The sequence below is a fragment of the Thermobia domestica genome, chromosome 8, assembly GCF_964235325.1.
Source record: "Thermobia domestica chromosome 8, izTheDome1.hap1.1, whole genome shotgun sequence".
Lineage (NCBI taxonomy): Eukaryota > Metazoa > Arthropoda > Insecta > Zygentoma > Lepismatidae > Thermobia > Thermobia domestica.
Genome location: NC_137461.1, coordinates 39,475,334 through 39,500,667, shown reverse-complemented (window position 1 = coordinate 39,500,667; position 25,334 = coordinate 39,475,334). Strand labels below are relative to the sequence as shown.

The window sequence follows — 25,334 nt, the reverse complement described above, 5'->3', positions numbered from 1 at the left end:
CTTTACTCAGATTTAGCAGTTTTACTTAACAGTCAGTCAACTTGGATCTGTGATATCAGAGTTTTAGAGATTTCCTTAAATTTTTCATTTCTAAAACAGTTTGCAACTAACACCATTAACGTATCTCTTTCGATATTTCCATATGTAATGGCTTGGTCACTCCCAGTATATTTCAAACAATAAACTATTTACGGTGTCTTACTCCATTAATCCGAACTACATTTTATATCCAACAACTCTGTGCATTTTCCCTTAAAACTGCAAACTTTCTATTAGGTTAAACCTCAGTATTTTCTATTTTCTTCCTTTCTTGCTAAAACGAAAGTGTTCTTTAAGCAACCTGAAATGATGACTCTATACTACATTATGTTGCATAGGGCACTCTATGTAGCATATCATTTGAAAGTTGGACACTTTCTTCGTATATTGAAAGCAACAGGGATTAAGTCCTTCTACACTTACATGAGAAGTAAACACATTCTTTTTAATTCGTGGAATTGTGCCAATGCACTAGGTCCAGAGAGTTTTTAATTTAAGCTAAGTAATAATAATAATAATAATAATAATAATAATAATAATAATAATAATAATAATAATAATAATAATAATAATAATAATAATAGTTATTATTATTATTATCATTATTTTATTGACAGGTTTTTCTGAATATTAACCAATATTTCTCAAAAAGCTGGTATTTTTAAACAAATGTGTTCGATATCAAGTTTTCATAAAGTAGTCACTCTCTCCTATAAATAATTTCAGAGGGGCCGCGGTAGCTCAGTGATAAAGCGTTCACCTTTGGTGCATGGGATCCTTGGTTCGACCCCAGCTCGCACCAAGTGAATTTTGTGGTGGAGAAACACCATGTGCATGGGTTTTCTCGGGGTTCTCCCGTTTTCTCTCACTTTTTTCATTCCAATATTGCATTCATTTCTCATCACCGTGTCCTTTAGCCTAGCCAGTATAACCGTGGGTCGTAAAACTTAAAGATTTGACTTCAAATAATTCCAACCCAAACAGTTGCAGGAAGTATGTCATTTCGAATAAAACAAACTACTCTATAAAATTCTGAGTATTATTATTTTTTATATATACAATTCTAGCGGACCTTATTTCTAAATCGAAGGGTAAGAAGATTAAATTCACTCTCTTATTATTATAAATGCATTTCAATTGAAGCAGTTAAAATAGTTGGGAAAAATTAGAAAGTCATACCCTATATTCCAGTGTGCCACAACCGGATAACGAGGCACACTGGCGTGCCCAGCAAAATGAACAGTGTGACGCAAACTTTTACCTATTATTTACAAGAATATTTGTCGAGTTTATTTTATTTATTATTATGAACGATTTTTCCACGGATCAGCTGTCTGTATACAGTTAAACAAACAAGTGTCACATTGAGGGAATGAGTGTAATTATTTACTTTAATAGTAATAGAAATGTATATTTTCTTGTATTTTCTACCGGGAATAACTGCATCCGGTCTAGAAAGCTGCGACTAACAACAAAGGAACCTGATGTGCCAAACACACACCACCTACGCACTTCAATACACCAACAAAAGGTGCAGACTATTCATGAGTTAAAGTCTCTCTCCCAATGTATGCTCCTAACATGTCTCTCAGCGATTACAACATTTTGTGGTATCTCAATCACTTCCTAGTAGGATAGCTTTACCTAGAGACCACTGATTAACCTGGTATTGGATGTTTCACTTTCTTACCTTTGGAGTTGACAGTCATCGGTTGGACAATCTCACACGCAAATATCTAATATTAACAACGTTTCTTCTATAGTTTCGTAATATTGTATTATTTCTTTGCATTATTTATTAGGTTGGTTAGGCTTGTTTCAACACTTTCCTCTTTGCACCTACTTATTACCTATACCTTAACGTTGTATAAAAATACACTAACTCTCACCGGGAATCAAATCCAGAACCAATGCACTTGAACCATTTGGCCACAACAAGGCACATTTAAATAGAAGTTTCGATTTTGTTAGGAAAATTGTGATTAGGTGTAACATTTAAAAATATATTTAAGAATGAAAATGAAATGAAATCTTTGAGTTTTACACTGAGAAAAATCCATTATCCGGACAGCGGTATATTGTACAAATACAAGGATTCGTTATGTTTACTAAGGAAATCTGTACGGAGCGTACTTTATCCATATACTACACAGGTACTGCCTTTTACCCGCTTAGATATTACATCATTTCGCTGCAGAATGTCTGACATCTAACAATCTTCTGTATTTTACATACATATACGTATGTTAAGTACTTCAGTTATACGTTATATACGTCCATCTGTACGTGAGATCCAGACCGCCTATAGACACTCTTTCTTTCGCCATGGCTGACGTCATTGAACTACCGTCTTTTGCTTGCGAAACGAGGTTGTTACAATCGGAAAAGAAGAGAGGAAGGAAACAGAAACCTGGGTAAGTGCACTAGTTAACTATTACTTTAGTTAAATATTCCATTAATTATATATTCTTTTAGTGTAACTTGCTTTAGTATAGTACTAAGTAAGTAATATAGTTTATGACTACAACTCGTTAATGATTGAGGAGAATGGAATGGGTGAATCTGAATTTTGAGAAATCTTTGAATATTAATGTTTTGAAACATTTTACGTTACAAGGTAGCAAAATGAATGTTATGTGTTTATTCATTCCGTTTTATATGTGACGATTTATTACGTGGTGCAGAGTTACTACAGGACTGCTTAACATAATTGCTAAGAAACCGTTTTCAGCGCGAAAATTCCCTTGTGTAGTGAAGATTTAGGCTTTAGGTCTCTGGGCTTTCGGCATCAATGGCCTTGTTAGCCCGTCACATATGAGGGATGACGTCCCTCGATGAGCACACTATCCGGGTAAAGGAAGGGAAGAAAGGATTGGGGAAGGAAGAAAACGGCCTGGGACCTATATGTTAGGTACCACTCCGGCATTTTCCTGCTGTGAATGAGGAAAACCCAAGGAAATCTCATTCAGGATGGCTGGACTTAAAATCTTTTGATACTTTTTCGACTGAGGAAATCGATCCCCAACGGGATCGAACCCGGGACCGTTCGCACCGAAGGCGAGAGCGTTAGCAACTACGCTACGCGGGGCCACTTGTGTAGTCTAGAAAACTCATTTTTATTAGGATATTTGCATTTTTTTTTTTTACTTTTAGTTTAACGCCCCATGATTCTACATAAACGTAAGTGAGAAGGTGACGATGAGATACATGATAATGGTGGAATCAAGAAAATGTAAGGAAACTGGAAAGTCTTAAGAATAACCACACCTACAGTGTTCACCAAAAGGCTATTTGTCGGGAGCAGGAATCGAACCAGGGACCTAACAGGTCAGAGGTAAGCGCTCTACTACAGAGCTTTCTTTTGTTTAAAGAACTTGTTTACATTGAAATATATATATTTGACGAAGATATTGATATATTTTACAGCCTCACTAAAATTTTAAAAAAAAGTAGTCAGGGAGAGCTTACTTGTCAGGTTTTTATTTTTTAAATTTAATTTGATTTGATTTCTATTTATTTATTTTTGCTTGTTATGTTCCCTAGTTAATTAATGTTTGGGTTACTGAGAATTAAAACCTTTTTAGTATTATTGTTATGGCATCACTTTGGAACCAAAAAGTTTGAATATTTTTTTTTCTTGTGTTTTCATATAGGAAGTTGGTAAGTTTGTGCCTTAGCATTGGTTTGGTTTCTACTGTAGAACGTAATTGAAGGTCATGTTGAGTTGAGTCTTGGCGGGTTTGAGTTCGTGAAGTGTCAGGCACTGATTGTGCCCCTGTCTTCTGTCTGTGATGTTTCCTGGTTTTGGGCAGTGACGTATTTATGTTGAGGAGTACCAACGCAGGCCGCGTAACTACAACACAGCTTCAACACCTACGAGTGCCAGGCGTTTGAATTTCACCCTTCGTTCCGGCGTGACTAATGCAGTATAGTACTAGGTTCAAATTCTATGGCTGGTAAAAACGGTATGGTAAGAAACACAACGTAATAGTTATTAGTTTAATTAGTGTTTCTTCATAGTATTGTTTCACTATTTCTAGAAGGAATTAACTATTAACGAAGTAATGAATAAGCAAAAACACACTTTGATTGACGTTTACGATTTCTCATACTCCATTGAGGATGTTTTGATCCTCAGTTGCGCAAACATCCAGTGTGCGTTTTTTTTTAAATTTTTTGTTGCTTACACTGCCTTACAGATGAGGGTTATAGTTAAGGAGCCGTACTTCCCATTTAGGGAAGGACGAGAAACGCCATACTTTCAGGAATTATTCATTGACTATCTAGGACAGCGTTTCCCAACCGGTGCGCCGCGGCACACTGGTGTGCCGTGAATGGGCCGCTAGTGTGCCGCGAGGAAGTCGAAGCAAATTATTAATTCTATAGCAATCAAATTGCAAGACGAAGGAAAAATGTATATTTTTATTTCACATTACTATGAACCTCTACTATGAATCTACAACTTTAAGTTTCATACCGTGTTACTTTTCTGTACATTTTTAATGTTGAAAATATATATTGGTTATCATTGTTGTGACTATTATTGCTTCTTTATTGTTGCAGACTATTTTGTAACTTGAAAATTTAAAATAACATTCAATCCTTTCGACAAATTAAATACATTTGTATTTTAAAAGTAAAAAAGATTTGTTTGTTCGTTCGTTATTTAGTGATCTTACTTCTTAGTGAAAGGTTGGATACAGTTTTCGAACAAGAAAGCTTAGTTTTAAAAACCTGAGTCCAATATTTCATTGCAATTGTTTTATATTTTTAAATTAGAATGAAAAATAAGCATAATAATTTACCACGGGGAAAAAAACAGTGATTGAGCTTTCTTCTCTGTGAGAAGGAGATCAATAATCGCAGAAAAAATACTAGTTTTATATTTACAAATAATAATATCTATGAGTGCGCCGCGAGAATTCAAGTTACATCCGTAGTGTGCCGCAAGTTGAAAAAGGTTAGGAAACGCTGATCTAGGATGTTAAAAAGCAGGTAATAGACTGAGTTCTTGCCCTTGTACTTAGGGTGTTTAGGTAGTGCAACAATAAGATGTATCCTCGTGCACGGGAGATGAGAAGTACCTGTTCTTAACTATTACCCAGATGGGTTCCCTCGTGGCTAAGTGGTTAGTGTACACGCCTTTGGCGTGGGACACCCGGGTTCGATTCCCGGCCGGAGCTTATGTGGTTCGGATTTCACGTTAATCTGTAAGTCCATGTCTCATACAGCCTTGCTGCTGAAAGGAACGTTAAAATCAACTCAGCACTGCTTTACAGATGCAATTGTTCGATTCCGAGTTTGAATGGAGCTTTTTACGGGCAGGGGGTGACTTTTATATATACAATCCAAGCATTTTAGTTATCAGTCAGTGATGTAATATATATATACAGTAATATATACTGTAATATATATATACAGTATATATATATATATTACAAAATTGAAAGTGACTAAGTTTATGACTCTCAATCTCTTAGGGCCGCGGTGGCTCAATGGTAGAGCGTTCACCTCTGGTGCTTGGGGTCCCGGGTTCGATCCCAGCTCCCGCCAAATGAACTTTGTGGTGAACAAACACCGCGTGCGTGGGTTTCCTCGGGATTTTCCCGTTTCCTCCCACTTTCTTCATTCCACCATTTCATTCATTGCTCATCATCACCGTCTCCTTTAGCCTAACCGGCATAACCGTGAGACATAAAACTCAAAGATTTCATTTCATTTTCATTTCCATTGTAGCTCTCCCCGCAACCAGTGTTGCCAAAATGTTGACAATAAGTTTGCGAAACGAGAGGTGGCGACTCGAATTTTGGGTGAAAAGTCGCTATAAAAAATAATCGAGAAATTCATTGTCTATAAGCATTGTTTTAAAGTTGTAGATGTAAACTAAACAATATGTTCTACTCACTGCCGCAAATCCCGGGGGGGGGGATGACGGATACATGTCCCCTCCAATCTTGGAACTGAGGGGGAGTTTTCCCCAATAATCCGATTTGAAATGTGTTTTTTGGGAGAAATTTGATGATTTTTGTCCAATTGCTACAAAGGAACGTGAGATAAAATAGACGTCTCCCAGAATAAGCCTCAAATCTGCAGCTTCCCAATGCTGAAGACAACTCTGATACTCCACAACATTGTTTTTCAACTTCATAACTATTTTGGACATCGCAAAATAAAAAGTGTGGTAACGGTCTTACCCTTCCCCCCCAATGTTGAAGACAGATTTGCGCCGCTGCTTCTACTCACATCTTTGTAAACAGGGCGCAACCAATCCTTGAATTCAGGGATCATTTCAGATTGTTTCGGGTACTTTTGTTCATATTGTGGAGTCAAAATAGTTCCGAAATAATTAACACTACAGTACTTACGTTAAGCAATTTTTTGTAAAAGAAAAACTGCAGAATAATTAAAAGACCCCAAAGAACAAATATAACAAACATCCACATCGCCTTTATTCACGCATCTATAGCTAATCTTTTTGCTATCGGTAAAGATGTATTACGTGTGTCTCTCAACGGAAACTGCGAACTAAAGGACATCAAGTTTGTAGTTCTTCTTCGTTAGAGGACAAGGGCAACATAACAATGCAGGATTGTGGGCCAGTGGGTACGCTGTATTTCCAAACTCTTCATCACTTGCGCTGATTAAAACAAACAAACAGAAAAAAGAACAAACAGAAGCATTATTAGTTCAAAAACTGTTTTGAGCTAATAATGCTTCTCTACAGATGAAAATTTTGTTTGCAGCAAAAAGTCGCTAAATGTATAAGTAGCTGAATCGTCATTTAAAAATCACCCATAAAAGTCTCCAATCGGAAAAATTATTCGTAGGGCGACCATACGTCCCGTTTTGACCGGGACAGTCCCGTTTTAGGGGCGTTTCCCGGCCTTCCCGTCAGTAGATGGAAAAAAGTAGTATTCGTCCCATTTTATGTAAATGAAAGAAGTAAATAACAAACCCAGTACCTTTACTCCTTTTAAAAGTATTAATAACAACAAAGAGGTAATTGAACTGAAATTCCCTATATTAAACATACTCTATAGTTCGTAGTACTGCTCGAAAGACAGCAGAGATTTAGCAGTTGGTTGTGTGTTGAACAAACTTCAACGTGTCTTTCCTTTTTCATAAGTACCCGCTCAGTAACAAAGAGAGAGAGAGGGGGAACTCTGATATCAAGGCACTGATAAATGAAATGAAATGAAATTTTTGAGTTTTACGTCCCACGGTTATGCCGATTAGGCTAAAGGAGACGGTGATGATGAGAGATGAATGAAATGGTGGAATGAAGAAAGTGAGAGGAAACGGGAGAACCCCGAGAAAACCCACGCACACGGTGTTTGTACACCACAAAGTTCACTTGGCGGGAGCAGGGTTTGAACCCGGAACCCCAAGCACTAAAGATGAACGCTCTACCACTGAGCCACCGCGGCCCCAAGGCACTGGTAAGAACAAAGGTAGATCTAAAAGCCAGAACCTATCCCGTTATTAACTGAAAATTTTATGGTCACCCTACGCTATCGTTGAGGTCGAATTCCCCTGATTTAGTGACTTTTCCCAAAATTGGCAACATTGACCCCCACCGAACAACACCAAGTCATCTGTAGCCTAGCAAGCATAATAGTGGGACGTAAAACTTAAAGATTTTATTTCATTTCGAACAACACCCCCAGAAACCTACTGTTATACCATTCCCAAAACACCCTTTTGTACAATTCTCCCTATTCGAAAAAAATTGTAAATAGCAGGGTTCATACATAAATATGGAACTCAATTTCCCTGAATTTTCCAGGTTTTCCAGGTATTAATTTTGCAATTTCCAGGTCTAGTGGAAGAAACTAATAATACCAGAAGACATAAATTTTAAGAATACTATATTTATATATTTGAGAATGGCCACCCTTCTCCCCAATGAACGATTGCAATTAAATATTGAGTCACAAGAAAATAAATAATCAAAACAAATAAAATTTAAGTTGAAAAATATTAAGTTGAGAAGCCTACTAAGGGAATTAATTAAACACTTTTGTTCCATACTTGAATACATTCAAAATATATAAAAATATTGGGTTGGGAAAGAAAAAAGGGCCCGCGAGATTTTAACTGATTCTTGTAGTACTCGACGACAGAAATCGATTACTGAAAGAATTTTCAAAATCGGCGCAGGCAAATATGGAGAAAATCATATTTTCATGTACCTGTTCAAAATGGGGAAGGAAAAAGGGCCCGCGAGATTTTAACTGATTCTTGTAGTACTCAACGAGAGAAATCGACTAGTGAGGGAATTTTCAAAATCGGCGCAGGCAAGCATGAAGAAAAACCCATTTTCATGTACCGGATCAAAATGGGGAAGAAAAAGGGCCGCGAAATTTTAACTGATTCTTGTAGTACTCAACGAGAGAAATCGACTAGTGAAGAAATTTTCAAAATCGGCGCAGGCAAGCATGAAGAAAAACGCATTTTCATGTACCGGTTCAAAATGGGGAAGAAAAAAGGGCCCGTGCGATTTTAACTGATTCTTGTAGTACTCGTCGAGAGAAATCGATTAGTGAAGGAATTTTCAAAATCGGCGCAGGCAAACATAGAGAAAATGGCATTTTCATGTACCGGTTCAAAATGGGGAAGGAAAAAGGGCCCGCGAGTTTGAACCGTTACGATGTATGTTCACGAATGTGCTCGTCTTCTCAAATTTAGTTAATTACTGTAGCACTGAAACATGTGACACAGAGTCACATTGTGGATGACTCTGCAATCGGCAACCACTGCACATATACTCCTCCAGTCCCACATTTTTATTATTTCGATCCATTCCTCACGTGCTAACGGCATGGTTTAACATCTGCAAGAAAGAGGTAAATGTAACGTTCAATTGGCAATAGCTTTTCACCAAATTAAGCTGCATGAAATCTGATTGCATTTTTGACATACTGAGAAAATTCTAGCCCGTGGCCATATGTATCACATATCCCACCAGTTCATAATAAAAATTTTGAACACAAAATTACGGTCGTCCGTGTGATGTACTCCCAAAAGGCCTAATGTGTATCACCCACCTCACATTCAATGAAACCACATCCGTGTAGAATTTAGAAAGGAACTTCTTATGATGTATACAGTATGTCTCAAAAGTTCCCTGACATAGGGTAACTCTGTTATTATCAGAGTTACAGCAAAATGTAAGAGGAAAAATCATATCGAAATATGACGTTTTCAATCTAAAGTGAACACTTTTTTTTTTTTCAAAAAAAATCGGACGAGATATTTGTGCTGTATACTCTTTATGCACCCAAATTTAAATGAAAATGCAACGTTGTCATTTACCTGGACCCACAACATAAGTGAATGAAGTTCCTGTTTGAAACGGGGGCTGGCCATCGAAATGTTAGCGCAAAAGAAAGTAACTTCATTCACTTATGTTGTAGGTCCAGGTAAATGGCAACGTTGCATTTTCATTTCACATTAGGCGCATAAAGAGTGTACAGCGCAAACGAGTCATCCGATTTTAAAAATTCCTTCACTTTAGATTGAAAACATCATATTTGGAGATGCTTTCCTCTCCTACATTTTGTTGTAACTCTGATAATAACAGAGTTACCCTATGTCAGGGGACTTTTGAGACACCCTGTATACCTTATTTAATGTATGTTTTATGTCACTATAACTGTAGTATAATTTAGTTTGTTTAAATTTACAATTTAATATAAGTAGATTCGGATTTACATGCGTAGGATTTTGTATGCATCTAACTAATGAATTCTTTTATATTCATGCTTCACTTAGTGACTTGGCTTTGGACTGCAACTGATTATTGTAACCCATTATTGCTTGAGAAGAAACAAGATATCCGAATCTTCATTTGAAGAAATCAAAGGTCTATTGGAAAGCTGGGGATTACAATCATTAATTTCTACATTTCAAGGTGCGTAAATTATATATTCTGTGTTTCTTGTTAAATTACTATTACTATTATTGGGTTTAGAATCAATCAAGCACTTCATGATATTTTATGGGGATCAAGATGGGTGCCGGATAGATAAGTATTTAAGCGTCAGGTTCTTAATTCTTTTCAATTTAATATTTAATCAATGATTATTTTCTCCCTCGTTATTCGGCCAAATCGTATTCCAAGATCATCAATTTTCATTACTCAATTCTGACCGTCAACCTACATAGCATATTCGTAGGACGTAAAACAAAGATTTCCTGTTATTTTTTTTGTTTCTATCTCTTTCCTCCATAGCTGTGAAAAATAACGCCTTCAGCATCATAAATTTGTATGCTACTTGCGCCTTCAGTCGTCTACTCTTCGGTGGCTCAGTGGTAGAGCGTTCACCTCCGGTGCAGGGGGTCCCTGGTTCGATCCCAGCTCGCGCCGTGTGGACTTTGTGGTGGACAAACACCGTGCTCGTGGGTTTTCTCGGGGTTCTCCCATTTCCTGCCACTTTCTTTATTCCACCATTTCAGTCATTTCTCATTATCACCGTCTCCTTTAGCCTAACCGGCATAACCGTGGGACGTAAAACTTACAGATTTCATTTCATTTCATTTCTCATTATCACCGTCTCCTTTAGCCTAACCAGCATAACCGTGGGACGTTAAAGATTTCATTTTTTATTAATCTCAGTATTTTATAGTGTATTCTTAAGCTTAAGGTGATGTATAATTAAATTTTGAATTCAGTTAACTTATTTTATTTCTCAGATTGTTTTTAAAATCAATGTACAAACGTTTATTTTCATTCTTGAGTGTTTAAAGTGATGTATAGTTATTAAACATAGTATTTAATATTGTATTCTTAACGTGAAAGTGATATACAGTTAACTTTTGAATTCAGTTAACATTTTTCTTTCTGAAATTGCTTTAAAAAGTATGTAAAAACGTTTCTATTTTCTTTCTTGAGTGCTAAAAGTGATGCAAAGTTATTAAGCTTACTACTTTATATTGTATTCTTAACCCTAAACTGATACACAGTGCGTTTTTGAATAAATTATATCAAGTTATTTGAGTGACGAATACTGGTAGAAAATCCTGACTACTACTGGAACATTTTGATTTTAAGGTGACGACTACTGGTGCAAGGATTTTAAAATATTGTTTTTCCTTCAACGGCTACTCCTTTTTGAATTCTGACTATATGGTCATTATAGGAAGGATCAGTGAGTCCTTCCAACTATGGTACAGCTCCGACAGATTCACGATGCTCAGAGAAGAGACAAAATAGTATGTTTTCAACCTTAAAGTGAGTGGCGTTTTTACCCTGCTATGCAAAAGTAAGTGAGTACTCCAATGGGGTTCCAATGCGGTACCTAATTTCTGCATTTTAGATATTTGGAAATACATGTCTCTAAAATGTAAACAACTGATTTTTTTTTTTAACTGAAAACTGCAACTCGGTAAGCCTTATGGATACCGAGATATGGGAAAATAAAGAGCGATACTATAGGTATGTGGGACTTGCATACTTGACGCTAGAATTCGGAAATTGAATTAAAATATGACTAACGGCTATCAAGATGTTGTCAAATAAAGGGAGGACCAACACAGTTAAGGGGTTTTAGTGTTAGATGCTAAAATTTCCGAAATCGGTCATAGAAAGTTAATAAACATCAGTAGCAATTTCATCTTAAAGTAATTAGATATCTTCAGGGGGTGTTAGAACATCATGGAGTCTACCAAAATTAAATTTTAAAAGCTTTTGAAAATATAATCTGACATTTGTAAACAATATTTGAAATATGTGTTTACCCAAAACTTCCAGCTAGTACATCTAACATCTGGAGAAACACTGAAATAAAAGCGTATGAGATCTTGAAATTTCGGAAACAATTATTGGTCGCAACAAAATTAAATCAGATGGGTACTTCTATGGGTTAAATGAGTACCTTAGTACAATTTCGATCGAAAATTTAGTTCAGTCCTAGGTTTTCTTCAGGCAATTCCAAGGGTTCATCGAGCTGTGCAAAAGAATGAAAAGTCGCTGTCAATATCTAAGATAGTCGAGAAGATATAAGGAATTATATATTTTATGACGTAAAAATAGATCTTTATGGATTTGTACTTTTGGGTCTTTCCCATAAGAAAAAAATTCAGGAAACTACTGTATATACCTTAATAGACAATTCAATGGACGGGGATACAGTAGCATAGTGGTAGGGTTTTTAACTAGTCTTCTTTTGCAGAAACTATTGGAGTTTTCACTTATCCCATAGAGATACGATCATACTTAACTCCCTATTTCATTTTAAAATTAAATAAAAGGAAATATTTCAGTGTAGCGACCCACGATTATGCATTTTAGTCTCAGGGAGATTACGATTAAAGCAAGTGAATGTTGTTGACAGAATTGATGGAATGCAAAGGTGGGAGGAGAGGTAGTACCCCTAGAAAACCCACGAATACGATGTCCACTACAAACTGACGGCCGCGGATCGAACCACGAACCCAATACACCAGAGGTAAGCACTCTACCACTAAGCCACCGTGCTCCCGCCCATTTAATTTTCTATTAAGGTATATACGGTTGTTTTCTGAAATTTCTTCTTACAGCAAAGACTCAAAAGTACAAATCCATGTGGGTCTCTATTTTTACGACGTCATAAAATAATTTCTTATATCTCGCTTGCTATATTAGATATTGACAAAAAATGTTCACTTATTTCAGAGCCCGATGAACGCTTGGAATTGTCCAAAGAAAATTTAGAGCTGAATTAATCTTTCGATCGAAATTGTTCTGACAAGTCTGAGGTAGTCACTTAACCCATAGAAGTACCATCTTATTTAACTTTTGTTAGGATCAATAATTGTTTTCTGAAATTTCAAGATCTAATACGCTTTTATTGTATGGTGTCTCTCTAGCTGCTAGATGTACTAGCTGGAAATTTTAGGTAAATACATATTTCTAATACTCTTTACAAATGTCAAAATATATTTTCCAAAGCTTTTAAAATTTAACCTTGGTAGACCCCATGATGTTCTTAAACTCCATGGAAGTACCTAATTACTTTAAGATGAAATTGCTACTGATGCTTATTAACTTTCCATGACCGGTTTCGGAAACTTTACCACCTAACACGAAAATCCCATAACTGTATGGATCCTCCCTTTATTTGACAATATCTTGATAGTCATATTTTAATTAATTTTCTAAATTGTACTGTCTAATATGCAAGCTCCACGTACCTATGGTGTCGCTTTTTATTTCACCATATTTCGGTAACTGTTAGGCGTACCGACTTGCAGTTTCGGCAAACACACACCTCTAACGTTCTTTAAAACGTTATTAAGACATATTTTAGAATATTTAGAAATGAGAGTTCTGCGAATATCATGGTACCCGAAAAGCCCCATCAGGGCGTGTGTGTAGTGTATTTAATTGAAATTACTTTTGAGGTTGTTGTAAGCCCTCGTAATTACATTTCCGAAACTGCACCATCTAGTACTCAAACCCCACACTTCTATGGTGTCGCTCTTTATTTTCCCATATCTCAATATCCATAAGGCTTACCGAGTTGAGGTTTTCGGTAAACAGATGTCAGTTCCTTACATTTTAGAGACATACATTTCCATATATCTAAAAAAAATACAGACATTAGATACCCCATGGTACCCCGAACACCATTGGGGTACCCACTTACTTTTGAATAGTAATACATTTTGAGTTGTTATTCAGCATCAATAAACACTTCGTAATTTTTCTATGTGCAACCTAAAAGTCCATACCTGACCGAACAGATTTTGTCCATTTAATCTCAAAAATGTTAAGATACTTTGTATTGTTAAGTACAACCAAGTTGAGCACACCGAATGTAACATTTTAAATGTTTTCTGATTTTTGTTTCAGGTATTTCGTGCATCAAACCAGGATTCTGCTTGAAAGACAGTGAAAAGAAGCAGTGTAGGTTGTGGCTAAAAGTACGTCCTTTCTGAAGACAGACCCAATTGTACTTACATTCTTTTGTACGAACATATAACCCTAATAAAGATACTGTACTACAAATTATTTCTTTCTTCCATAAATTAGAATAAAATATTGTCTCTGTTTAAAGAAAATGTTTGTTACTGTTAAGTCATTTCAACTCTTTTTCTCTGTAATAAGAACATTATCTTTCGCAATATTTTTTTATCTTCGTGCTATTACGTTTGAATGAAGTAAAATTCTATACGAAGCACTATTATTTCAGACATGCATTAATAACTAATGTATTGTTCTGTATGTAAGACAATGTGTATACTGAACATGTCTAGCAAAGGTGTTGTTTTAATACAGAATCTGTAACTCAGCTTTTCAGTAGTCAACTTTATTGGGAATCCGAAGAAAGAAGTAAAAAAAAAAAAAAAAGTTCGACTTACCAACGTATATGTGTTCGAATTCTGGACTAATCCAAATTATCCAGAGAAATCATATATTTTTTGTTGCAATTTCAGATGTATCCTTTATCCAAGTCGTATGAAACGGAGACTTCATACATCGCTATACTTTGTATGAACTATGTTCCGTATTTACTTAATCACTTTGTAACTTTCTCTAGTGTTGACAAGGCCGCAGGTGTCAATCGAATAGTTTAGTGTTTCACTCATGTCACCTTGTGACTAAGGTACGTCCTGTCGGTATATATATATGGTACTGGGTTCAAGTAGCGATAAAATACATTTTTAGCATTAAACAAATGCAAAAGTCTACACGAAATGAGATACCATGATCTCTGACTTACGGATAACACCATGAACTAATGGTACTGAGTGTGATTGAGTTTACTAGTTACTATCTGGCTAACATCAGTGTTCCTTTAGCTATAGTTCTTTTCGTGCTCTGAATTGCAAAGTTTGAAATAACAGTTTTAAATTATTGTATATATATATATATAATATCTTCCGAGTAATTCTGAGAATCATTGCTCTTTCTTTAAGCAATGTATGAGACTGTTAATCCGCTCGTTGCTTAAAATGTTGCACTGAGAAGGATGCACCCACGAAAATCCAAATTTGCAGAATGTCTAGAGCAGGGAAGGATAAATATGTTTAGTCGATGGCTGCACAACGCCTCCGCTGTCACCACGTTGTCGCACAGCGAATACGGCGGACGTTTAAGCGTATTCTGCACTTACTATTAGGTATCGGCCTGGGAACTTTGGCGCAGCTACCCAGCCTCCTTCTTGGTGTTGCATTTTTATGGCGAGTACTGAGTAGAAATTATCTTGTGAGCGAACACGTTTTCAGCTGACACCATACTTTTAATTGTTGCGACATTAAAAAAAAAAAAAAAAAACATACCTGTTAATTAAAATGTACAGAGAAGTTGTTTGAGTTTGAATATAGGATTGTATATGGCTGTGCATTTTGCATTATTATTAAAGTGCTGGAACTAACTAACAACAAAGCATATGATAAATTCTTACAGTAATATATCACATATTGATTTACTCTGTATGAAAACGAAAATAGTTTAACATATGGTTAACCTCCTTTGTGCCCATAATTTTAAAATTAACGCTTGTGTCACTTTTCAACACTTGGCTTTGCAGTAGCTTCCCAACGAATTAGCAGGAAATCCAAACTTATAGGACACCCTGCAGGTAAATACATTTCTTTGGACACTTTCACTGCTCCAAACTAAGATTGTTAATTTTATTATTATTGGCACAAAGGAGATCAAACATATTTTAAGCTATTTAGTTTTCATACAGAGTAAAACAATATTTGACAACATTACAGTAAGAATGTATCATGCATTTTGCAGTATGTTGCAGCACTTTAATAATGGTGCACTATACGTACAATCTAGATCCTGCATATGTCCAATCCATATATTACAAGAAGGCAATACGTATGCGATACAGGTAAAATCCGTATATTTCATATGGACAACCTATTAGCTATATACATCCAATCCATACATTACATATGGCCAACCTGTACGCGACATACGTATAATCTATATGCTGCATGCATACAGTCTGTAAGCTACATATGTGCACTCTGTATGGTGCATATGGATATTCTGTATGCTGTATCTGGACAAGCTGTGTGCGACATAAGGAAAATCTGTATAATACATACGTACAATACGTATACTGTATCTAGTCGTACGTACGGGGCACAAGTACAATATAGATGCTGTCTTGGGGTTGAACGAAAGAAACATACGTAAAGAACGTATATTGCATACTTCTTGAAATTATGCTCCGTCCTGATAGTCAGTGTGTGTCGTCATTATTAACCCACATGCTACATACGATCCTGACGTCACAAAGCTAGATATCACCTCCGTATATATTTGTTACTGCAGATGACGTCACACGAATGACGTCATTGCACTTATGCAGACAGTGCGTATAATACATACTTTTTCAGCTATACGTTTGCTGCAGGATGTTATATACGGTTGTACGTTAAGTCCAGAAACTACAGGAATTACGAATGTAACCTACGTTTTTAAGTATGCCACCTACATTTTTTTTTCTCAGTGTACGTCCCACGGATATGCCGATTAGGCTAAAGGAGACGGTGATAATGAGAGATGAGTGAAATGGTGGAATGAAGAAAGTGGGAGAACCCCAGAAAACCCACGAGCACGGTGTTTGTCCACCACAAAGTTCACTTGGCGGGGGCTGGGATCGAACCCGGGACCCCAAGGACCAGAGGAGAACCCTCTACCACTTTTTATAAAACTTCCTGACTATTTTTTTTCTCTATTAACCACTTCTCAGGACTACTGGACACAACAGGGACACGAACACAGAAACATCGAGGACAGTTAAAATTCCACCCTTGCTCTTCAGAGGGACTCGAACCCCCAATGGGCTTCACCTTACGATCATCAGCCTAACGCCTCAGACCGTTCGGCTACACCCACCGGCTACCACTGAGCCACCGCGCCCCCCATATTTATGAATGGGTACGGATGAAGCGCACTGATTTTTTCTCGCTCGAATTTCTTAAACAGACTCGTGTTAGGCTGCAGCTATTACTGAAACATTTATTTGGGAAATGCGAATAAAATAATGTGTTTTGGAAAACTTTGTTCAAAGGAACTTATGTCCAAAAGTAAAGTACCCATTGGTCATATTTCTGTTAGAAATAACATATGCCATATATTAGAATTATTAAGGAAATAATTGTATGTGAACTATGAGCAAAAGCGTCTGAGTACTTTCTGCGAAATCGTCAAGAAAGTCATCCCGAAGAATAAAATATCCCTTGTGTATCTTTTCAGGACAAACGAGTTATGCTATTTATGAAATACGAACAAAATTGCCAGAGTCATTCTCGACAAAATCTTAGGGTAATCGTAGGGTAATTACTTGCTCCGAAAAGTAATATACCACTTCTAGCTTTTTAGGATGATGGAATTATACCATATCGTTAGGTTATTTATGTAACATTTATTTATGAAATATGAACAAAATTGCGTCAGGCGTTAATGGGAAAATCGTCGGAGAAGAGTAAACTACCCCTTCTGAATGTTTACAGGACGAACGAGTTGTGTCATATTGTTAGGTTATTAATGATACAATTATTTATGAAATGTGATTGAGAAAATTGTTCGAAAAAACGCATCCCATACAGTAAATTACACCTTTTGTATTTTTTTTTCAGAGCAATGATTCATACTATACTTGTAAAAAAAATAAGCAAAATCTTTACAGCTGTTTTTGAAACAATTTAATTATTTTAAATTTTCATTCATCAGTAAACTACCCTTATTTTTAGGTGTCGGAGGATATAGAATTCGAAACGATAAAGTGTTATAAAAAAAATTCGTCTAGAATTCGGTCCAGATACGTCGAACAGTATGACCTCTATTTGAATGCATGTAAAAGCGTGACGAACCGACAAACGAACAGATGGACAGACATCAAAATAACTTTTTCGATATGTGGGGACGTGAAACTTGAAGTCATTGAAATGTCGAATTCGATTTTTATCACTATTACTACAATTTCTTCTTCCGTCGCTTGAACGTGAAAAAGAATAGGAATACAACGACACGTAAGGTGATAATTTGTAATTCCCAAAATTTAATGAGTTACGTTTAATGTGTTGCCATGTTAGAAAAAAGCTTATGCCTGTTTGTTATATCATTTTAATATCAGTTTTTCATGCTACTAGATAATGTAGAAATATGGTATGATTATCGTTCATATTCATGCTATCTTTTGGAAATATTCGTGTTCCGCATACATAGATCTGTATAATTTAGTTACGTTCAACGAAAGCATTCTTGCACTTGTGGATATGAAAAAAAAGAGATAGAGAAAGTCAATACTCTAAAAAGCAAAAAACACAAGCACACACACACATAAACGATAATTTAACATCAGGTCGATGTAACAAGGGGTAAGACTGGATAGGCTGTCAAGGTCGCGTATGTTCTTTTTCCTGTTCCAGACACACAAACCCGAAGTGAGTTGTCTGCTGTTCAAGAACGAGAAGTAACATACAAGACTATAAACTGAAAACAATAACTGTTTCCAATAGTACACGTATTCTAATACAGAATAAATACGTCGATTAAAGGATACTATCAATAAATTATTTCGTTATTATATTGTTTCGGTTCTTATTAACATCAAAATTATACACTTCCTATAATGTTTTGTAAAAAAAATGGGATGGGATGGGATGGGATTCGATGTGGTGTCAAAATAATAAAATAACTACAAGTCCGCCACTCTATCCACCTAACCACGGAGGTTACGTGGTGTTGGCTCTTTTTTTAAAAAAAAAGAAATAATCTTCATAACCATGGTCCGTATCGCTTCGAACCTTAAGATAAGAGTTTTTCTGTTTAATTCTATATTTTCGTACGACATCTTAGTTACAGAAGCTAATTTATATTTGGCAGGCAATCTACACACTAGGTTTTAACCAATAAATGCAACATTTTAGTCCACTATCCAGTTCCTTGATCCAACTCCTCGACTCCCCTACTGAATTCCCTCCGCAATTATGCTCTGCTACTGAAAAAATCCCTAGAAATAATCGTTGCCAGTATACACAAAACCGAGCATAATTTTGTTTTTTGCTTATATTTTTATTATTTTATTATATTTTTTGGAAATATCTCCTCAGATGGATTGCTTTCTATTATCTCCACATACTAATAACTGAATTTTACCTATAAACGTAAGGAAAATGGAATAAATACGAAAAATCTTCAGGTACAGTATACGCGCAATTTTTTTTGCGCATGGGAGTACTTAATAGTGAATTGATATGTGATATTAAGAATCAAACCTAAAAAGGAACACGTAGGTTTTCGAGGAGAAATTTACCACAACCATGTGTACGGTCGAGAGAGAACCCTTCTATCATCAAGGAACGAAATGAAATCTTTGAGTTTAAGATTAGGCTAAAGGAGACGATGATGATGAGAAATGAATGAAATGGTGGAAAGAAAGTGAGAGGAAACGAGAGAACCCCACGCAAACGGTGTTTGTCCACCACAAAGTTGGGATCGAACTAGGGACCCCATGCACAAAAGGTGAACGCTCTACCACTGTACCACCGCGTCCCCATCAACAAAGAATGACCATGTTATGCTGTAATTGATGCAAGTTATCATAAGCTCTGCATTTCTATGATTTTGTGTAGTAAACTGTCATACAATGCAGAGGGCGCGGTGGCTCAGTGGTAGAGCGTTCACCTCCGGTGCTTGGAGTCCCTGCTTCGATCCCAGCTCGCGCCGTCTGGACTTTGTGGTGGACAAACACCGTGATCGTGAGTGTTCTCGGGGTTCCCCGTTTCCTCCCACTTTCTTCATTCCACCATTTCACTCATTTTTCATTATAATCGTCTCCTTTAGCCTAACCGGCATAAACGTGGGACGTAAAACTTAAAGATTTAATTTCATTTTTTTCATTTTTGTTATGCAATGCCGCTTAAATAACGCGCTTATATATATGGGGGATGTTTCTCAAATATTTTCTATAACTCTTTCTGTTTTTCCATAACAAGAGTGAGCATTCTACCAGTTTGCAGTCCTATAAAGTGTTTCTTAGTGTTTCCAGATAGGAGGTCAGTGGATTTTCCGTTAAAGTAAATCACACATATTTATTTGATAAGTTTCTCTTCAACAGCAGCAGAAGGGAAGGAAATTAATTAATTAATTTTCTATTGCAACGTGTTTTTCCAGATGGTGAGAATGAAAGTCCTTCAACATAACTTCCTTTCAGAGAATATGGTTTAAGTATAAAAGCCAGTTAAATAGAGCTACAGTTATCAATTGTTCAAGACAATTCACAGTCCACACTACAATCATGTCTAAGGTAAGACAATATATTACATTTCGTCTTCAATAATATTATTGCAAAGTAATTGCAATGCATAATTGTAGCCCAATAGTGGTAGATTTTCTAACTGAAATTTGCAATGACACAAAAAATCCCTTTTTTAATTAAATTTTCCCTACTTTGAAAATGGGGTCTCTTTGAGCTTATGGCAATATAGAATACTCTGATAACTTCTTGCTTGGAAGAGATCGTTGAACTTTAGCAAGAGGGCAGTTTTTGATCTCAAATGGTCTCTTTGAGCTATGACTTCCATCAATGCTGCATTTCATCAGTGGCGGATCTAGTCCACGGCCGGGGGAGGCCTAGGCCCCCCAGTTTTTTCCGTGACAAAATAATTTAAGCTATTATTTATATATTATTCAGTTTATATGTACCTATCATAATCTGGGCACTGGCTTCCCCCCCCCCCCAGTTTTTACCTTCTATATCCGCTCTGCATTTCATCTTCCAAAGCAGTAACGAGCGTATATACAGGGATAGTATTGGTATCAGTAATGGAACAGTGATATATCGATTGCCAAAGTGAAGTTAACAATCCCAGGCCCAAACCCAATATCTCTTGAAAATTTGATCGAGATTAGTCGGGTGGTTTATGAGGAACGAAGTCACTAACATAGTGATTTATATTTTTATGTAGACAGATAGATAGATAGAGCTGTCTCTTACCATATTGGTTCTTTGAATATATTGATACCAGAAACAGAGGTTATTTGCCATTTCCTGTCATATAATGAATATCAATAGAACCGGTGTATATTTTTCAGATATTCAATTGATACTGAAAAAGAGTTTGTCGCTATGTTTTATATATTTTGTAGTCATACCTAATTAGTGACAGAAAATTGAAAGTACAAAGTTATAGAAAATTCCCTCCCACCCTTGCTCATAGTATAATTTGGAAATATAAAAGTGAAATTTTAATCTCACTCAGTTATCTCCATTTTCGCTTTTCTTATCTGTACTTCAAGCTTTTCGTCGTTTTCGCCTTGATGGCCATCATTGTGTTGGCTTCTGCCGCTGAACAAAAGAAAGCCTCAAAGGAAAAGAAAGCAACTGCAGAAGAGAAGAAAGAAGATTCTTTGGAAACAGCTAACTCTATTGGACTTGGCTACACTGGTGTTGGATATGGCGGTCTCGGCTATGGACTTGGTCTTGGATATGGAAGATACATCGGTAAGTTATTTTAATCGTTTATATTCTACTGTTATTATTTGTGCAGTCTGTATACTGTTAGATGTGTACGCGTTCATACGTGGTACCATTATGTGTTTTTTACAATGCATTTATAACACACATCATTATAACTTTCTGTTCAAATGCTTTCGTGTTTCTGTTTTGTTATTTACATTGCAGTTCTTTTCTAAGCTTGTTTTTATCACAAATAGCGCTTACTTGTTTTTTTTTTTTTTTAACTGGTGTAAATAATGTGCTGCTACTATTGATTACACTGCAGTAAAGAACTATTTTTCCTTTAAACTTTACTGGAAGTAAAAATTAATATATTTTTAATGAAATTAGAGAAATGTAACTGTTACTCAACTATAGCTGTTACAAAAATACTGCATATGCTCTATGTATTGCATTATCCCATAAGTGCAGGCTATAGCAATGATATAGCACTAGTTATAGCCTGCTAGTAGGATTTATATTTTTATGTAGACAGATAGATAGATAAGCGTTTCTGCCTGTCTCTTAGCACATTGGTTCTTTGAATATATTGACATCAGAAACAGAAGTTATTAGCCATTTCCAGTCATATAATGAATATCAACAGAACCGGTGTATATTCTTCAAATATTGAATTGATACTGAAAAAGCAAAAAAGAGTCTTCTTACACATTTTTCGAAGAGCAAATTGAATGTCTACGCTACAAAGGTGAAGAATTGAGAAGATTTTACTGTATTTCACTCAGACATTTGAATATGGTTGTAAAAATTAAGTAAAAGTAAATCTACAATTTAATCCTCTCAATAAAAAAACTGAATATTTATCTTATTGTTCCAGGCTACCCAGCCTACGCTGGTTATGGAGGTTATGGCCTTGGCTACAGAGGTTATGGCCTTGGTTATGGAGGTTACGGACTCGGCTACAGAGGTTATGGTCTTGGATACGGAGGTTATGGGTACTATGGTTAAATAAACATTATTAAACCTTATGAAGTAAACTGAAATAAAAAGAATAGTGTTCAGAGAATACGTGTGAAAATATATCTTGAAAAGTATGTATGATCAACAATGTTGAATAAATATAAATGCACAAAATATTCAATAAGAATTTTATTGAAGCAATGCTATTTTTCAAATATTCATTTGCTCATTATAATAACTATTGTTATTACTATAATTTGCTCAAAAGCTTAACATTTTTTCAACTAATTTTTAACTTACATTAGTTCCCCATTACGAATACCCGACTCTAATGCTGCTTATTACTTTTCTCAATTATGTCTTCTGCAAAGTTACACCATTATATTCGGGGACCCTTAATTTAAGTTGACAAACAAGTGTTCACAAAATATAATGGTTCCAGTGAGGTCGTCTTAGGGTAGATAGGGTAGAAATATCGTTAATTTTTCGTATCTATTGGTAATATTTGTCATGAAGAGGAATTAATTTTATTTTTAGATTTAAGTTAAATGCCGCCTTTCTACGCGCTAAGATCATTTGCGGAAGACTGAATTGATTTCATGTGATAACTACCTTACTCGCATGTATTACAAGAGAAAGAAGTAACAGGTGATAATCATTTTAGTCTCGTGTATCTATAGCAAGAAAAAGAAGAAACAGGTGATAATTACTTCATTCTCACGTATTGCAATAGTAAAAAAGTAACAGCATAGTCATTGTCCCATTAGTCTCTCTTGCCATTCCCTGTAGTATGTCAGTTCAGTGGGGGACAACATTGTGGGGGACGTTTAAGACTGTTATGTGTGTGTTTGTGTGTGTAAGCGATGATCAAAATATTTATGGAGCCCCTTTGTGGCTAAGCGGTTAGCGTACGCGCCTTTGGCGTGGGAGACCCGGGCTCGATTCCCAGCGGGAGTTCATGTGTTTCGGATTTCACGTTAATCAGTAGGTCCCATCTCATATAGCTTCGCTGCTGAAAGGGACGTTAAACTGAAAATCAACTCAACTCAACTCAAAATATTTATGATTGTTTGAGAAACAATCTTGTGTAGGATCAGGGAAGCAGAATTGTCTTCAACATTGGGAGGCGAGCAGATGTGAGGCTTATTCTGGGGAAACATCAATTTCATTTCACTTTCCTTTATGGCAATCGGACACAAATCATCACATTTCTCCCCAAAAAATACATTCAAATCGAATTATTGGGGGAGACAGTCCTCCCAGTTCCAAGATTGGAGGGGACATGTCCCCCTCATCCCGTCCGGAATTTGCACCAGTGCATAGACACTATATAGATACTACTACATACATAGATAGACACATAAATAGTACTACATAGATAGTGTCTATGTAGTGTCTGATGAAGGATATATTAGATATCCGAAACTGTAACACATTATAATTTAAAATACAGTGTGTGTTGAAGTTTTTTTTATCAGTGATTCTCTTGTTAGTGATGGTCACCTCTGGAGAGAGATGTCCTTAGTTCGATCTTAGGTCATGTGATTTTGTGCTAGAGGACATAGTTTCCGTGGTTTTTGTCCAGGGTCTTCTGTGCTCCTCTCATTCTTAATGCGCATATTCTTTCATATAATAATTCAGTTTGAATAAATATCAGTCTCCTTTAGCCAACAGGAAAGTAGTCGTGGGATGTAAAACTGAAAGATTTCATTTTTATTGTTACAACAGACATTTCCAAATGGGTTCTCTATAATGTCACAGTTTGCTTCTCCAATTCTCAGTAAAACCGCATAGACAGAACTGGAAACCTGACTTCATAAACACGTTAGTGACTGACAGACAAAAACATCGATGGTGTAGTTGCAGATATACTCTTGGACCCATAACCATGCATATGCTGCCAAGGGCGCCGATCCTGGGGGGCCGAGGGGGCATGGGGCCCCCTCATTGTACTTGTGAATTTACAATATGCGAGAACTCCGAGAAACCCACGAGCACGGCGTTTGTCCACCACAAAGTCCACACGGCGCGAGCTGGGATCGAACCAGGGACCCCAAGCACATGAGGTGAAGGATCTACCACTGAGCCGCCGCGCCTCCACTCCCAATGAAATTAGTGAACACGAGTTCCCAGCAGTCTAGTGAGTGTGATCAGGGCCGGATTTAGGGGGTGCACCCATTCGGTGTAAATATACACTATCTAAAATGAGAAGCTAGCAGTGAAAATAGCAACACTTTCCGAAACTTTCTGTTATTATTGTTCCGTTTGGGGCTTAAGAGAAAACAGAGCTTCACAAAAGCATACAATAAATCGATTTTCTGAAGGTTGAAGCAAAAGGATTCACCAAGCAAAACAATATAACATTTGTCAAGTAGGACAGAAAACATGCGACTTTCTTTAAAATAACCGCCCCCCCCCCCCCCCCCGTTCTATGAATCAGCGTTGTCAAGGGTAAAAAATATTGTCACATGTCGCTTAGAAGAGTTTCAGTGTGATTAGTTTGGTAATTATTGGTGCACACCCGCTCAGAAAATCGTTGATCCCACCCTGAGTGTGATCCTTATTTAAGGATGAAAACTAGCCCAAGTGAGCACGAGCCTCAACGGAAATAAGAACGCAAGTCCCATTGAAGGTAACGAACACGAATCCATAAGCTGCGTATGTAACCATTTTAAACGTTAAAGCGAATATTTAAATAAGAATTAACGCAATGAACACTACATGTTGGTATACGGAAAACCTAATGTTTTGAGCGAGCATTACTGGCGGATAAGAGAGCAGCCAATCAGGTTTGTTTCGGGTATTTTTTGGCTTTATCGCGTTATAGAGACAAAATGGACAAATTCTCTTTTATAACATCTTTGCTCGTTCCACAGGATCAGAATTCATGACTCTAGTTATTTAAATTTCTTTCAAGTTTTT

General features: G+C 36.4%; 1 protein-coding gene across 1 annotated transcript; it reads left to right on the top strand.

Moving 5' to 3' along the window:
• Positions 1-20,212: 20,212 nt before the first annotated feature.
• LOC145691687 (uncharacterized) lies at positions 20,213-22,579 on the top strand. Its single transcript, XM_081767026.1, has 3 exons — positions 20,213-20,300; positions 21,293-21,497; positions 22,330-22,579. The coding sequence occupies exons 1-3, from the start codon at positions 20,292-20,294 to the stop codon at positions 22,458-22,460; spliced, it is 345 nt and encodes a 114-aa protein (XP_081623152.1). The 5' UTR covers positions 20,213-20,291; the 3' UTR covers positions 22,461-22,579.
• The last annotated feature ends 2,755 nt before the right edge of the window (positions 22,580-25,334 follow it).